This window comes from Cucurbita moschata, unplaced genomic scaffold, assembly GCF_002738365.1.
Source record: "Cucurbita moschata cultivar Rifu unplaced genomic scaffold, Cmos_1.0 Cmo_Scf00013, whole genome shotgun sequence".
Classification (NCBI taxonomy): domain Eukaryota; kingdom Viridiplantae; phylum Streptophyta; class Magnoliopsida; order Cucurbitales; family Cucurbitaceae; genus Cucurbita; species Cucurbita moschata.
The window spans coordinates 2169465-2183800 of NW_019268529.1; the positions used below are offsets into that span (position 1 = coordinate 2169465).

The 14336-nt window shown below is 36.2% G+C and overlaps 2 protein-coding genes across 5 annotated transcripts; both read left to right on the forward strand.

Moving 5' to 3' along the window:
• Positions 1 to 1058: 1058 nt before the first annotated feature.
• Positions 1059 to 9357, forward strand: LOC111451789 (protein DA1-related 1-like). Of its 4 annotated transcripts, none has more exons than XM_023092339.1 (13): positions 1059 to 1410; positions 2877 to 3012; positions 3115 to 3205; positions 5197 to 5524; positions 6421 to 6541; positions 6681 to 6767; positions 7103 to 7222; positions 7318 to 7530; positions 7626 to 7688; positions 7775 to 7893; positions 8008 to 8066; positions 8139 to 8471; positions 9269 to 9357. In XM_023092339.1, exons 2-12 carry the CDS (start codon positions 2917 to 2919, stop codon positions 8468 to 8470), a joined length of 1629 nt encoding a protein of 542 aa, XP_022948107.1. In that variant the 5' UTR covers positions 1059 to 1410; positions 2877 to 2916; the 3' UTR covers position 8471; positions 9269 to 9357. The 4 variants fall into 4 exon arrangements, with proteins under 4 accessions (XP_022948107.1, XP_022948110.1, XP_022948106.1 ...); XM_023092342.1 differs by lacking the exon at positions 9269 to 9357 and having other exon boundaries at positions 1060 to 1410; positions 5197 to 5332; positions 5366 to 5524; positions 8139 to 8652; XM_023092338.1 differs by lacking the exon at positions 9269 to 9357 and having other exon boundaries at positions 1060 to 1410; positions 8139 to 8652.
• LOC111451788 (serine/threonine receptor-like kinase NFP) lies at positions 8784 to 11040 on the forward strand. The gene has a single exon (XM_023092337.1). It carries the CDS (start codon positions 9193 to 9195, stop codon positions 11005 to 11007), a length of 1815 nt encoding a protein of 604 aa, XP_022948105.1. The 5' UTR covers positions 8784 to 9192; the 3' UTR covers positions 11008 to 11040.
• Positions 11041 to 14336: the final 3296 nt, after the last annotated feature.

Below are 14336 nucleotides of genomic sequence, written 5' to 3' on the forward strand. Positions count from 1 at the left end.
GACAAAAACATTAATTATTAGAAATATTTCATGAAATATTCTCAAATATATTTACATCAACAAAATCGAACATAATTTTATGAATAAAACATTGTACTGTTTCAAAAAACGACGTTTCAATCTTTTTTAACGAAATATAATTTAAGGAAAACTTTGTAATATTACCAATTTAAAATATTTTTCAAACAGTAACGTGGTAAATTCTTATAATTTAATAAATTTAAATTTAATTTTTTGTTTTGTGTTGGCTAGGTGTGCCATATGCAATTTGAAGTATAAGGGGAAGGACAAAGTGACAACTTTGCCCTGCGACCATGAGTATCATCAACATTGCATCTACAATTGGTTGAAGGATAATAAAGTAACTTCACACATCAATTCTCTCTCTCTCTTTTTTTTTAATTCAACAAAACTTTTTAAAAACAATTTGACGTTCAAATTGATTTTCTAAGTGAATTTTGATATAATTATGAATATTTATAGTTCAAAATTTAATTTATTTACTATTTTTTTCTTTTTTATTAAAAAATAAAATTATTATTTTTGAAAAACTAATCAAATTGGTTTTATCCCATTAAAATTTTGATATAGTTGTGAATATTTATAGTTGAATTTTTCTAAAATTATTTTATAATATTTTTTCATTTATTTAATTTACTAATATTTTTCCATGTTTTTTTTTAATAATATAAATCAGAATTGCTGCATTTGTGAGAGAGAGGTGGTTATATCTTGAGAATCCAGACCTGGAAGAAGAATTATTTAATTATTATTATTGTATTTTCGTCAAAATTATATAATATATATTTTTTTAAATTTCTCTTATATATGTAATAATTTCTTATTTAAATCGAAATAACATGAATTGATTAGGGAATAATTAAACGTGCTCAGCTTAGAGCAATTCTGTGTTGAATGAGCTCTTAAATTTTTTTTTGGGAATCCTGTGAGACTTCAACCAACTTTAATTTTAAAAAATAAAAATATTTTATTAAGAAATGCTAAAAAAAAAATTGATTATCAATATTAAGAGGTTTCATTATTGTTTAGTATCTGCCACGAAGTATTTTCATCAATTTGTTAGACCTTTTTCATTTGATCAAAACACTTTTTCAAAAACCAATGAACTAAGTCCAAGGTGATGTCGATTGGGTAGCCGCTCTGGAAGCTTGATAGTAGCTAAATCAAACTCAATGACTCCGCAGATGGCAGATTCTTACGCCTTCGCTCATCAGTTTTGGTCGTTTTGTTATCAACTCCTGGTGACGTTTTGTGAAACCAGAAAATTTAAAAATGCAAATGGGACCAATGACGTTTTGTGGGTTGTCGTGGAAATTTTGCAAGAGTACCTACTTTCGGAGGAGGATCGAGAGAAATTTGATGAACTCTACAGAATCTTCTCTCTTCTGGGTTTGATTCTTTTTCCCTCGTTCTTTCTTCTCTTTTATTTGATCAGCTACTGCTTTTGAAGTGTCCTTTCTTTCACGCTTTCAATTCTCTTTTATGTTTCCCTTTTCTTTCCTTTTCCTTGAATGATTCTTCTTTGACTTTGATTGTCCTGGAATTTTATCTGATCTAAGATTTTATCGATCCCATAGTCTCTGCAGCATCCTTTGCCTCTTTCAGGTGGAATGGAATAGATTGGAATTGAATTCTCTTTTACCAGACATTGTTTTTACCCTCGTTTCCCTGCTGCTTTTCCTGTGAATACAGGTGTTTTGATGATGATTTTTAGTGGTTTTTTAAACGGTACGTGAGATCTTACCTCTGTTGGTGAGGAGAATGAAACATTCTTTATAAGGGTGTGGAAACCTCTCCCTAACATACACGTTTTGAAAATCTTGAGGGGAAGCCCGAAAGGGAAAGCCAAAAGGACAATATCTGCTAGTGGTGGGCTGGGCGATGTGCCAGCAAGGAGGCTGAGCCTCGAAAGGGGATGGACATGAAGCAGTGTGCTAGCAAAGACACTGGTCCAAAAGGGGTGGATTGGGAGGTCCCACATTGATTGGAGAAGGGAATGAGTGCTAGCGAGAACTCTGGGTCTGAGGGGGTAGATTGTGTGATCCAACATTGGTTTGGGAGGAGAATGAAGCATTCTTTATAAGGATGTGGAAACCTCTCCATAGCAGACGTGTTTTAAAAATCTTGAGAGGAAGCACGAAAGGGAAAACCCAAAGAGGACAATATCTGCTAGCGGTGGGCTTAGGCTATTACAAATGGTATAAGAGCCAGACATCTAGGGATGTGCCAGCAAAGAGGCTGAGTCTTGAAGGGGGTGGACACAAAGTGGTGTGCCGGCAAGGACGTTGGGCTCGAAGGGGGTAGATTGGGAGGTCCCTCATTGATGGGAGAAGGGAGCGAGTGCCAGCGAGGATGTTGGGCCGCAAAGGGAGTGAACCGTGAGATCTCACATCGGTTGGGAAGAAGAATGAAACATTCTTTATAAGGGTATGGAAACCTCTCCCTATTAGACGCATTTTAAACGTTTTCGTTCTTTGTCTTGTGAAGACAAATTTGAGATGGGTTTTTCATGATGCTATTAATTATCGTCTTGTACCACTCTAAGAATTGGTTTGCGTCCTGCAGTTGCTTATTGATTTCATGATTGTAGAATTGATTTCATGATTGTAGAATCTTCTGTTCAATGGAATGATTTGTTCTTCATTTGGTCTAGGAATAGTCTGTAATGGCAGTGAAAACTTCCACTGTTGAAATGTTTGGTCTGAAATGTTAAGTTACTTTCCAGACAACAATCATGATAAACGCATAGAGATTGATATAAAGAGCATAAAGAAATTTTTTTATGTATCATATATACTTTTTTGAATTGGAATTTAAGTGAATGATTTCAATCCTGACTAAATAACTTGCTGCAGGTAAAAGTATAGCAGCCAAACAATCCAATCGTATTAAAGTATGGGTTGGTGGACTAAATTCTTCAAAGGCCATGAAAGCCAATACAAGGAAACATATGGAAATGATAGAATTTGGGATCAACCTCAAACCTCTGTGGTAGGAAACATGTTTTACTTCTCTTCTTATTTTTATGTGGCTGTTTCTGCTGATCTGTCATAGATCAATGCCGATCTGTGTTTGTCGAAAACTTGACTGCAGGATGAATTAGCGGAGTTCGAACAAGAGGACATTGATTTTGCAACTGCACTATCACTTTCGGAAGAAGATCAAAAAGTGGAAGCAGTGATAGGTGAGTTTGGTAGCTCGAGTTGTTATAGTTTTTTTTAATCTTTGAGCATGTTTTAAAGCCTCTTTTAAGTGCATTCATCGCTTGTGTGTTTGGGGCATTATGAAGATGACATATCATAAGTTGAGTATGGCACTTGACAAGTTAACCTTACCATTACGATGTACACACATTTGTTTTGATGATGTTTAGCTTATCATCATCACATCTCATCTTTGGCAATAAGCAATAGCACATTAGACATTAAGAACTGACCAACCCCTCACCCCACATTTCACCAATCTCCAAAACACCATTTACTACGCCACCGTTTATCATCGACCACAAGTTGTGACAACGTCACTAGAAAAACATGCCATCATCATAAAGAACCAAAAAATCTTCCTCGTCCTAGAAACAAAATTCTCCACGGTTGGCTCTCACTTAGAATCTGACAATGAATATGCATCTAGCCCTCTACCCCTCTCCACAACCCCTCATCCCCTATCGCGGGTATGCTCAATCTCTCTCTTGTCGCCAGAGAATATCCTTGCGAATATAGAGCTAGGCACTCTTTTTCAGAAAAAACAGAATGAAACAGAGACAAAAGAGGTCACCTCATTATCGAAGAAGCTCTGACCAGCAATGACCATCTAAATCTTAGCACCATGGCTAAAAGAACACCACATGTGCATCATGGCATTCCTTCGAGGAAAAAGAAGCCCACTACAACCAAGAAATAGAGTAAACTGACTACAGAGATTGTTGGCCTCTTTTAGACATCAATTATGAGAAGTCTAACAAGTCACAATTGGGTGGTCAATACGTTTTATGATTATTATCTCTTGGAATGTTAAAGGCTTGGGAGATTGGCTAAAGGGAGCCCTCATCAAGACTTTCATCCTCAAATACAACTCCACTATGGTTATTCTTCCAGAAACAAAATTGAATTTTATTGATTGCTGAATGATTAAATCCCTTTGGAGTGCTAGACACATTTGTTGGGCAGCTTTGGACGCTTTAGAAACATTGAGGGATCTTAATTATGTGGAATGACCCAAATCTGATCATCTCCGAAGTCACCAAAGCCTTATAACAGGGATCTATGGCCGCCGTAGATATCAAGAAAGACATCTCTACTAGAAGGAATTGCAGGACCTATCTTCCCTATGCACAGAGAATTGGCTTTTGGCTGGTGACTTCAATATCTCTCGGTGTGAACATGAAAAGTCAAGTGGAAAAGTCACTAGAGGCATGAGACACTTTGACAATTTTATAAGAGAAGCTGAACTCACCGACCTTCCCCTCAATAATAGATCTACATTTGACACTCCTTGACACTCATCAACATATTTCTGGCCACAGAAGGTCTACTTGGAAAATTCAGTAACACCGTGTTTGAAGATTAAATAGATCTACATTTGATCATTATCTCATTTTACTTTCCATAGGTTGCTATAAATGGGGTAGCAATAAATTCCATGCTAGCAAAGACAATATGAAAATGAAACCACCTTAAAAAGATGAAGTTCTTTCTTTGAGATGTAATGCATAAAGGCATTAGTACAAGTGAAATTTTAGAAAAAAGAATGCCCTACATGACTCTATTTCCAAGTTAGTGCCCATTATGCAAGAAAGGAAGTGAATCACAAAGCCACCTATTTATGCAATACACATACGATTTGTTGACAAAAATCCTCAATATCTTCGGATGACATCTCATATTTCTTAGGGAGGTAAAGGATCTATTGGACATGGTCCTAACGTAACATCCATTCAAGAATGCAAAAGCCCTACAATGGAAGAACCTCATCATGACCTTTTTTTGAAATCAGTGGAAAAAAAGAAATAAAAAAATATTTGTGAAAAAGAACACTCATACAAGACTCTTCAACAATGCTGTTTAATTCTCATGGTCATAAACAATGATTCTGTGCAAGCTGGGCCACACTATATCAAGGTTTCATTCATAGCTTGAGTTGAGCATTTCATTTTTCATAATTTATCAATTGCAGAGGAAGAATCTCACAGTGATGAAGATGTCATACACAGTACCAAAGATGAATCAGAGGATGATGAACAAGGTAGCATAGCCCAGGCAGAGGATGACAATCAAATTACCAAGTCTCAATTGGAGGAAGATGAGAGACTTGCCAAAGCTCGAATGGAGGAAGACGAGCGATCTGCCAAAGCTCAACACGAGGAAGATGAGATGATTTTGAAATTTCAAGCTGAAGAAGATGAACAGTTAGCTAGAGCTTTCCAAGAAAGTCTAAACATAGATCCACCACCTCCTAGATATATTTTCAATCCTAATCCTGTCTTCTATCCATCTGGATACAGGTACGTATGGTCACTTATGCACATTTCTCGGCCTCGTCAAAGGGCCTGTGGCCTAGTGACTGGCGTAGCCCGACCTTGGTCTGATGATGAGTTTATGCTACTACAAATTTGGTTTAAGGTTAAAAAATGATTGTCCATGGACCGAACCAAAAGGTCCAATTTGATGGGTGAATCTAAAGTTAGATGAGTCAAACTTATAGACGTAACCTTTGTAGATTGTGCCAGAAAAGTTTAGAAGAAACTCAGGATCTCGTTCATTGTTCTTACATTTTGTGTTCGGTACAAAACTCTCAAGACCTTGGCTGGCGTATGGTGATGCCAAGGGACGTGAAGGATTGTTAGGAGGGAGTCCCACGTTGGCTAGTTTAGGGAATGATCATGGGTTTATAAGTAAGTAATACATCTCGATTGGTTTGAGGCCTTTTGAAGAAATCAAAAGCAAAGCCATTAGAACTTATACTCAAAGTGGACAATATCATATCATTGTGGAGAGTTGTGATTCCTAACAGCTTCTACGTATGGTGCATACGGGCAATATCATATCATTGTGGAGAGTTATGATTCCTAACCGCTTCTACGTATGGTGCATACGGGCCATCCCTTCAAGAAAATGAAGGCTTGACTATGAATGAACATATCTAGAGCCTTCTTTTTGGATCCTTTGGAAAGAAAGAAATTGAGGGGGCCTTTTTGGATCAAAAGCATTCCCTTGAAATATTCTTCGTCCTTATTATGCTATTTCATGATATAAATTGTCTAATCTCTTTGCTTCATATAGTTATGCTTCCTTTGTCACCTATTGGTAAAGCCTTCTGTAATTGAAAGAAATGATAGTGATGCTTCTGGAACAATAATTCTTGGACAATATGAAAGAACTGAAAGCATACTTCATGTAGGGTTTGTGCCGGGTGCCACACTGAGATTGGTTATGGGCGGTTTCTAAGTAGCATGGAAGCTTTTTGGCATCCAGAATGTTTTCGCTGCAATTATTGCAATGAACCCATTACAGATTATAAGGTAGATATGCAATTGTAAAATACCGAGAGATATTCATTTACTATCTGCTAAATCTAATTCCCGTTAACGTTAGCTACTATTTCCACATTTTGAACGTCTGCCTATTGGTTGTTGTTATAATGAATCAAAATTTTGACAGTTTCCTATCTTCTCGAACCGACCTTATCACGAATCCTGCTACTACAAGGAGCAACATCACCCAAGATGTGACGTTTGCCGCAACTTTGTGAGAATCTCTTCTGTTTACTCATTTTATTGCATGGATTTATCCATTCCATCTCAGGAAGGTGCATGTTCTTGCTTATACATTGCAGAATTTTTAAGCAACTTAAACATTGTAGATATGCTTTCTCTAATGCACAATTCAACTGGTAAAGACGAGGCAGATTCTTCTGTTATGTGTTCAAAATCAGTTTGAGATACTTAATAGTTTAAAATGAGTATCGTTTTGAGAATGAAATACGAAGGGTCTTGTCGTCTCTTTCGTATCTGTTGGTTATGAAACTGTATAACCTTGAAATGCATTGTTTCTGATCTTTTCCTTGATTCCCCTCTGCACAGATTCCTTTTAATTCTTCTGGTGTTATAGAGTATATAAAGCAACCTATCTCGTCACGACCGTATTGTCCTTCACATGAAAAAGATGGAACGCCGAGATGTTGTAGTTGTGAACAAATGGAGGTGATCTCGGTTTTTACTTGATCAAGAACAACAACGATCATTACTTTCAGCGTGTCGTTGGTTGTAGTTGAACTGACTTTTTTTTATTGATGCAGACGAGAGACACTAGTTATCTGTTACTTGAAGATGGACGGAAGCTCTGTTTAGAGTGTTCGGACTCGGCAATTATGGATACTCATGAATGTCAGCCTCTATACCTCGAAATTCAAGAATTTTATGAGGGTCTGAACATGAAAGTTGAACAGCAAGTTCCCCTGTTGCTGGTCGAGCGGCAAGCTCTAAACGAGGCCATGGAGGGAGAAAAGAATGTAAGGGCCAATGGAGCTTGTTTGTGAAAAGCATTACATGTTGTCATCCTTCTTATCAAGAACTCATTTGATTCTCTTTTGTTTGTGGATAATAGGGTCACCATCACTTACCTGAAACCAGGGGACTCTGCTTATCAGAAGAACAGACTGTTGCTACTGTATGACATTCTCCTTCTTAGATTTTTTTGAGCTAATTTGATTTGATCCATGTGGTATGATGTATTGTTCACAATAAAATCTACAGATCTCGAAAAGGCCAAAGATTGGGGCAGGCTACCCTATAAAAGACATGTTTACCGAACCTCATAGATTAGTTCGTCGATGCGAAGTTACCGCTATTCTCGTTTTGTATGGCCTTCCTAGGTAGGATTTCCTTGATAGTAGCCAAGCGACTTACTTTGATGTGTATTACTAATGCTCTTCGAATGGATGTCGAAGTGAAGTTGTTGACGTTTGCCCGTAGCTTTGTCATTGCAGGTTACTGACAGGATCTATCTTGGCTCACGAGATGATGCACGCATGGCTGAGGCTTAAAGGTCGTCTCTTTGTTTTGTACTATCGTTTACTATTGATTTCATGAACAAAATTTGTGACACAACATTAAACAGGCTATCCCATTTTGAGGCCGGAGGTTGAAGAAGGAATATGCCAAGTACTGGCTCACACGTGGTTGGATTCTGAGAATAATTCCATCTCTGGAAGTGGTGTGGCCTCCACATCTTCATCTTCATCACCTTCATCGTCCTCGTCTTCTTCATCTTCAAAGAAAGGTAGACGATCTGACTTTGAGGAGAAACTTAGGGACTTTTTCAAACACCAGATCGAGAAAAATCCATTATCAGCTTATGGAAAGGGATTCTGGGAAGGGAACAACGCCGTGTCGAAATATGGCCTAAAGACGACCCTCGATCACATTCGGCTGACTGGAACCTTTCCATAGAGTAACATTCAATAGCTTTACCTCTGGATATATAATCCCAAGTTCATACAAAAACACAACATAGTAGTACATAATGAGAAGCAAAAACAAAATCAAAATAAGCATTCAAAAGTTATGTGAAGTTATTGTGAATCTCTCTTAAATAAATGTAGCATAAATGTGCACAAGTGTTTGGATGAATACACACTTTTGCTGTTATTGGATATGAAATTCATTTTCATATGAATGGTTGGTCACTCTTTTCCTGCCACTGATAGACCACAGCAGCAAGAATAGCAGTAGTTTACAGAGAACTTATGGCCAATGTTGCTCTACAGAACATCTTGAAATGTAAAACAAAAATTCTAACTAAAATATGTTAACCCAATCATGAAATCTGACAAAATCTACTAGAAAAGCTTGTTGTTTAACAGGGCCTCTGCCTTGTCTGAGATGAAAAACATGAATTTTGTTATATAAAACTCAATTTCCCTGTTGGCTTTATGCTACTCTTGAGTTTATTTGCAGAGAATGGGCCAACCCTGCCGTCCTTTGAAGCTTTGTTTATTGTATTTTGATGCAAACAAAGTTATGATATTCTTTTGGTTTTTGTTATGAATCTTTTCCAAATGGCAAATTCACTAACTTTGATGCCTTTTCTCTTACTCTAAATGATAGATTATTGTTTTCTGATATCAGAGCTTGGCTTCCTAAGCTATCTAATCCATTTTTTCTAACCTCTCATGGCTATGGCTTTCTACTTCATATCATCTCAAGCTTTTGTTCTTATTTTCTTTTTATGTTCTTGTTGTTTCGCAGTCTCTCAATCGCTGTCGAACTCAACGGTTGGCTCGTCATGTCATTCGGAATCTGTTTGCAACACTTACGTGAGCTTCTTTGCAAGCTCTCCTGACTTTTTGGATTTGGAGAATGTGTCTGATCTGTTTGGAGTTAATCGATCGTTGATTGCTGAAGCTAGTAACTTGAATCCCGAGGATGGTCGTCTATTCCCGGGCGAGCTCTTGTTGATTCCTGTCCAATGTGCCTGCAATGGAGACCATTACTTTGCCAATATCACTTACCAAATCAAGAAGGGGGACGTCTACTTTACTTTAGCAATGACTGCATTTCAGCATCTTACTGAGTGGCAAGTAGTGAATGCTGCCAATCCCAATTTGGATCCAAACTTTCTGCACATTGGAGATGAAATAACTTTTCCTCTATACTGCAAGTGTCCCTCGAAAACCGAAGTCGAAAAGAACATCAAACACTTCATTACTTACATATGGCAGCCGACCGAGAACATTTCTGTTCTTAGTACCGAGTTTAATGTCTCGACGGATGCCATATTAGCAGACAATAACTACACAAAAATGAGAGACACACCAAACCTTCCCGTGTTTATTCCCGTGTTGAAGTTGCCTCTTCTCTCCCATATGAATCCATACTACAAGATGAAGAACGATCAACGCAAGCAGATTGTCGTCGTTTCCATGAGCATAGGAGGTTCACTTTTACTTCTTGTTCTAGCAGCTGGCCTGGTATGTGTTCATTTTGTTTTTAAGAATAGGAATTCATTGAAATGGAACAAGTTCCCTATGGAAATTGGTGATAGCCCTGCAAGGAACAATGCCTTTGAGGCTAAGATTGGCTATCAAGATGATAGGTTGCTTCCCAAGGTTTCAGATTATCTAAGCAAACCAATCTTGTATGACATCAATGTGATCATGGAGGCAACCAAGAATCTCAATGAGAGCTATCGAATAAGAGGATCGGTGTACCGAGCAACAATCGACGGCCAAGTCTTTGCTGTTAAGAAAAGCAAGGAAGGTATAACAGAGGAACTGAACATTTTGCAGAAAGTAAACCATGTGAACCTAGTAAAAGTAATCGGTTTCTCGATCGACATTGATCGGAGTTGCTTCCTAGTCTATGAATACGCCGAAAATGGTTCACTTGATAAATGGTTGCACTCCTCTTCATTGGCTTCTCTTACATGGGAACAAAGACTATCCATAGCATTAGACGTGGCCAATGGTTTGCAATATATGCACGAACATATTCAACCGAGCGTCGTTCATCGAGATATCCGAACGAGTAACATACTTCTCGACTCGAGGTTGAAGGCAAAGCTTGCAAATCTATCAATGGCAAAGCCGGCAATAGACTCAATATCACACAAGATAGATGTTTTTGCTTTTGGAGTTGTTTTATTGGAGTTACTTTCGGGGAAAAAAGCAACCGAAACAAAAGGCAACGGCGAGGTCGGGATGTTATGGAAGGTTATAAGAGAGGTGATGGATATTGAGGAGACAAAGGAAGGGGCGCTGAGGGCATGGATGGACCCAAAACTTGAAAGTTTATACCCCATTGATGAGGCTGTGAGCTTGGCAGATTTGGGGAAGGCATGCACCAATGACTTGCCAATGGCGAGGCCAAGCATGGGTGAGATTGTGTTTAATCTCTCTATTATCACTCAGTCATCAGAATCATCTTGGGTTTCTGGTTTTGAATCAATAAACATTGGCCAAAAGGTTGATACGATCCTGGCTCGGTGATCCTCTTTATTCTGTGTAATTACTGAATATTCATTTTGTCATCGTCTCAATTATGAATGAAAGTTATAGTATTAATGTGAAATGAACTAATACAGGTGCCGATTTAGCTAAAAGGAATACTTGAATAAACTATTTTATCAAGATATAATTAATGATCAAATAATATTGTTATAGCATAAGATATAAGATTAAAACTATGAATAATATATGCTATAATAACTTAAATATAACATAATATTTTAGCTATATTTAACATATTATGGCTTTAATACAACGCTATTTAATGTTTTTATAACAACTTATATAAGCTATAGTTTTATACTCTATTGTAGCATCTATTATACCTATACAAAAACGCTATAAAAAATTTTAGACTTTTAATAATATGGGCTATCAATGCTATCGTATTCATTATAACATTTGAACAAAAAAAAATTACTTGAATACACCGGAATTATATTTAATGAGATATAACTCTGATCTCGTAGGTATTCATAATTCCAACACACAATAGGATGTTGATTGAATGAATGAAGGTTCATTACATCACCATTTTGTTTGAGATACAAACATTCATATATTTAAGAACATAAAACAAAATAAACATAAAAATAAGATTGAATCATTATATAGTAATAATGGCCATTCGTGGGTTGGATGATACATATATTGTTGTTTATTGATCAATAATGTGGAGAGAAATATAATGAAGGATCATATGGATTTGAGTTGGACACATTCAGAAAAAAGACGACATATTTGACTTTGGAACTCATATGGGTTAATAATTGAAACGAAGATTCAAGGAAATTGCAGGACGCATCTTTTATTCCCCCAATGCCAATGCCTTTGTGTATCATTTTTTATTCATTTTTGCACATCAGATTCTGTTTTGATTTTGTAGGAATATATATTCTCGTATGTATTCATTGTTTGGGTTTGCCGGTTGGTGAGCTTATGCTCTTCAGCTTTGCCAACAAATCATCACTTCCTGTCTTTTATTTACTCTTACAAATGAACCCAAAACCATCCAACAAATCCTTGTGTTTCTCAACCCTAGATTTCATGAACTAACAACAATCATTAGTAGTTGAATTTCAATCCCATTTTTTTGGAGAAGTATTGAATTTAGGCATCCATTAATGATCGGAAAGGTATTACTACATGCATGCTAGTAAAGTTCGTAAAAAAATACTTGTTTAACTCGATGTTAAAACCAATGTTGGAGGAGCGCATTAAGAGCCTTCCATAAATAACAATAAAGCAAAATTATTTTTATTGTTAACCTAGAATAGATTAAAATACAACTTAGATGGAAGAAGATTTAAAACATAACTCAAATTAAAGCTCTTAATCGGCCAAATTATCCTTGTACGATGGTTTTGTTTGATTCATATTGATAAAGTTTTCACCCTTCATAAGGGTATGAAAATCTTTCCCTAACAGACGCGTTTTAAAAGCGTGAAAGTTCGAAAGAGAAAGCCTAAAGAGAACAATATCTGTTAGCAGTGGACTTAGGCCATTACAAGTAAATTGAACTGATGGATCGTAAGTAGCTATTTAAAACTAGAGCTATGTTTATGCTTAAAGGATAAGCCAGATAGGAATTGTTGTTGAGATTATGATGTGATATAGATTATGCACGAACGTGATTGACATTGGCTTGATTAAGCATGTTAGTGGATGAGAGTATCTATGGTTGATTGAAGTATAGTAAAGAATCTTGTGTGAATGGATAGTTAGCTATTAAGGTCACCTGAACTAAAGTTGTTTGTGCTTCAACGATAACATATGTCAATTGCACCGTGTATAGGTACAAATTCTAATAGGGCAGTGCCTTAATTATTATATATGAGGTACACTCCTTATATACACTCCTTATATGAGATATATGAGATATATGATTGTACTAGGATAGTACCCTAATTCTAATATGTAATTCTATAAAGGTGGTGCCCTAATAGTTGCAAGGTCGCTCCTTCCCTGATATGGGGTATGTTTAGGATAGTACTTAATAGTTGTAAGGTTAATCCTTATATGATACCTGAATTGATTAGGATAGTGCCCTAATAGTTGCATGGTCACTCCATACACAATATGTGAATTGACTAGGGTTGTCATGACCCGATTTTTTAGACTCGAGAGGCGACTATCTTTTAAAGCATAAAAATTTAAGTAAAAAGAATAGTAAACTTTTTCATTCTTAAAGTAAAATATAAATATATTTTATTTACAAATAAAAAGTATGTTTGAATATAATGGACGCCCGATAAACAAAACAACTTAAGACATTAAATAGTTGAAACACGATGTGGCTCAGTATAGCATTTATTGGCTCCTTCTTGTCACCTGAAAAACATGAGAGAACTTGATTGTGTACTCAAGTAAATTACTTATAATCTTTTAATCATGTCTTTGAGGTATAGTAGAATATCACATGCTTTCTTGACTTGTTCTTGTTCCAATCCTGAGAATTTAGGTCTTTAGGTTATGTTCTTGAGTTTCGAGTTCTTGTTTGAACATACATCTAGGGTTTTATGTGTTCTCTGTGATACTGTCTGAAACCTATACCCAAGACTTCTTACGTTCCAAGCATTGTAGTCTGAAACTTGAGTCCAAGGCTTCTTACGTTCTAAGAAACACAATTTGAAAACCTATACTCAATGCTTCTCAGATTCAAAGTGATATAGTCTAAGTACCTACATCCTAGGTTTCATACATGCAACCAAGGCTTCTTACGTTTCAAACCTGTAACTCAAGTTTGAGTACTCAAGATTCTTATTCTAATGAAGTACAATATTTCATATTAGTAGTTGAAGCTTGAATTGAACTTGAATAATTTGAAATCGACCTGACTTAGAATTTGAATTTTCTAAAAGGTTGGCGAAAAATAGTTATAATATGAAACATCTAATACTCTCTCTTTCTATTTTTTACTCTCTTTTGTTCCAAAGTTTATTAAAATGAATAAATCATTATACTAAATGCATTCCCATATGGATCGACTCAGGACTAGATTAGCAAGTCATAATCTAACATCTGCTCAATAAATGAGTAGAAAGCCTCAAACATTTGTTCATCAAGTCGGAGCAATGAACGAGGACCATAAAAAATGGGTACTAGTTCCATCATACAAATCTATTTATCTCATCACAAAGTAAGAATGTTTGATTAATCTACCACACCTAAATAGTGTGAAAGTTATCTTATTTATAATCAAATAAATTACAAGGATATGGAAAGAGTAAGAATGAGAAATAACAATAAATGGAAAGATACCTATGGTAATAAGGCAAATATTAGATATTTGCCTTATAATAAAATATCAA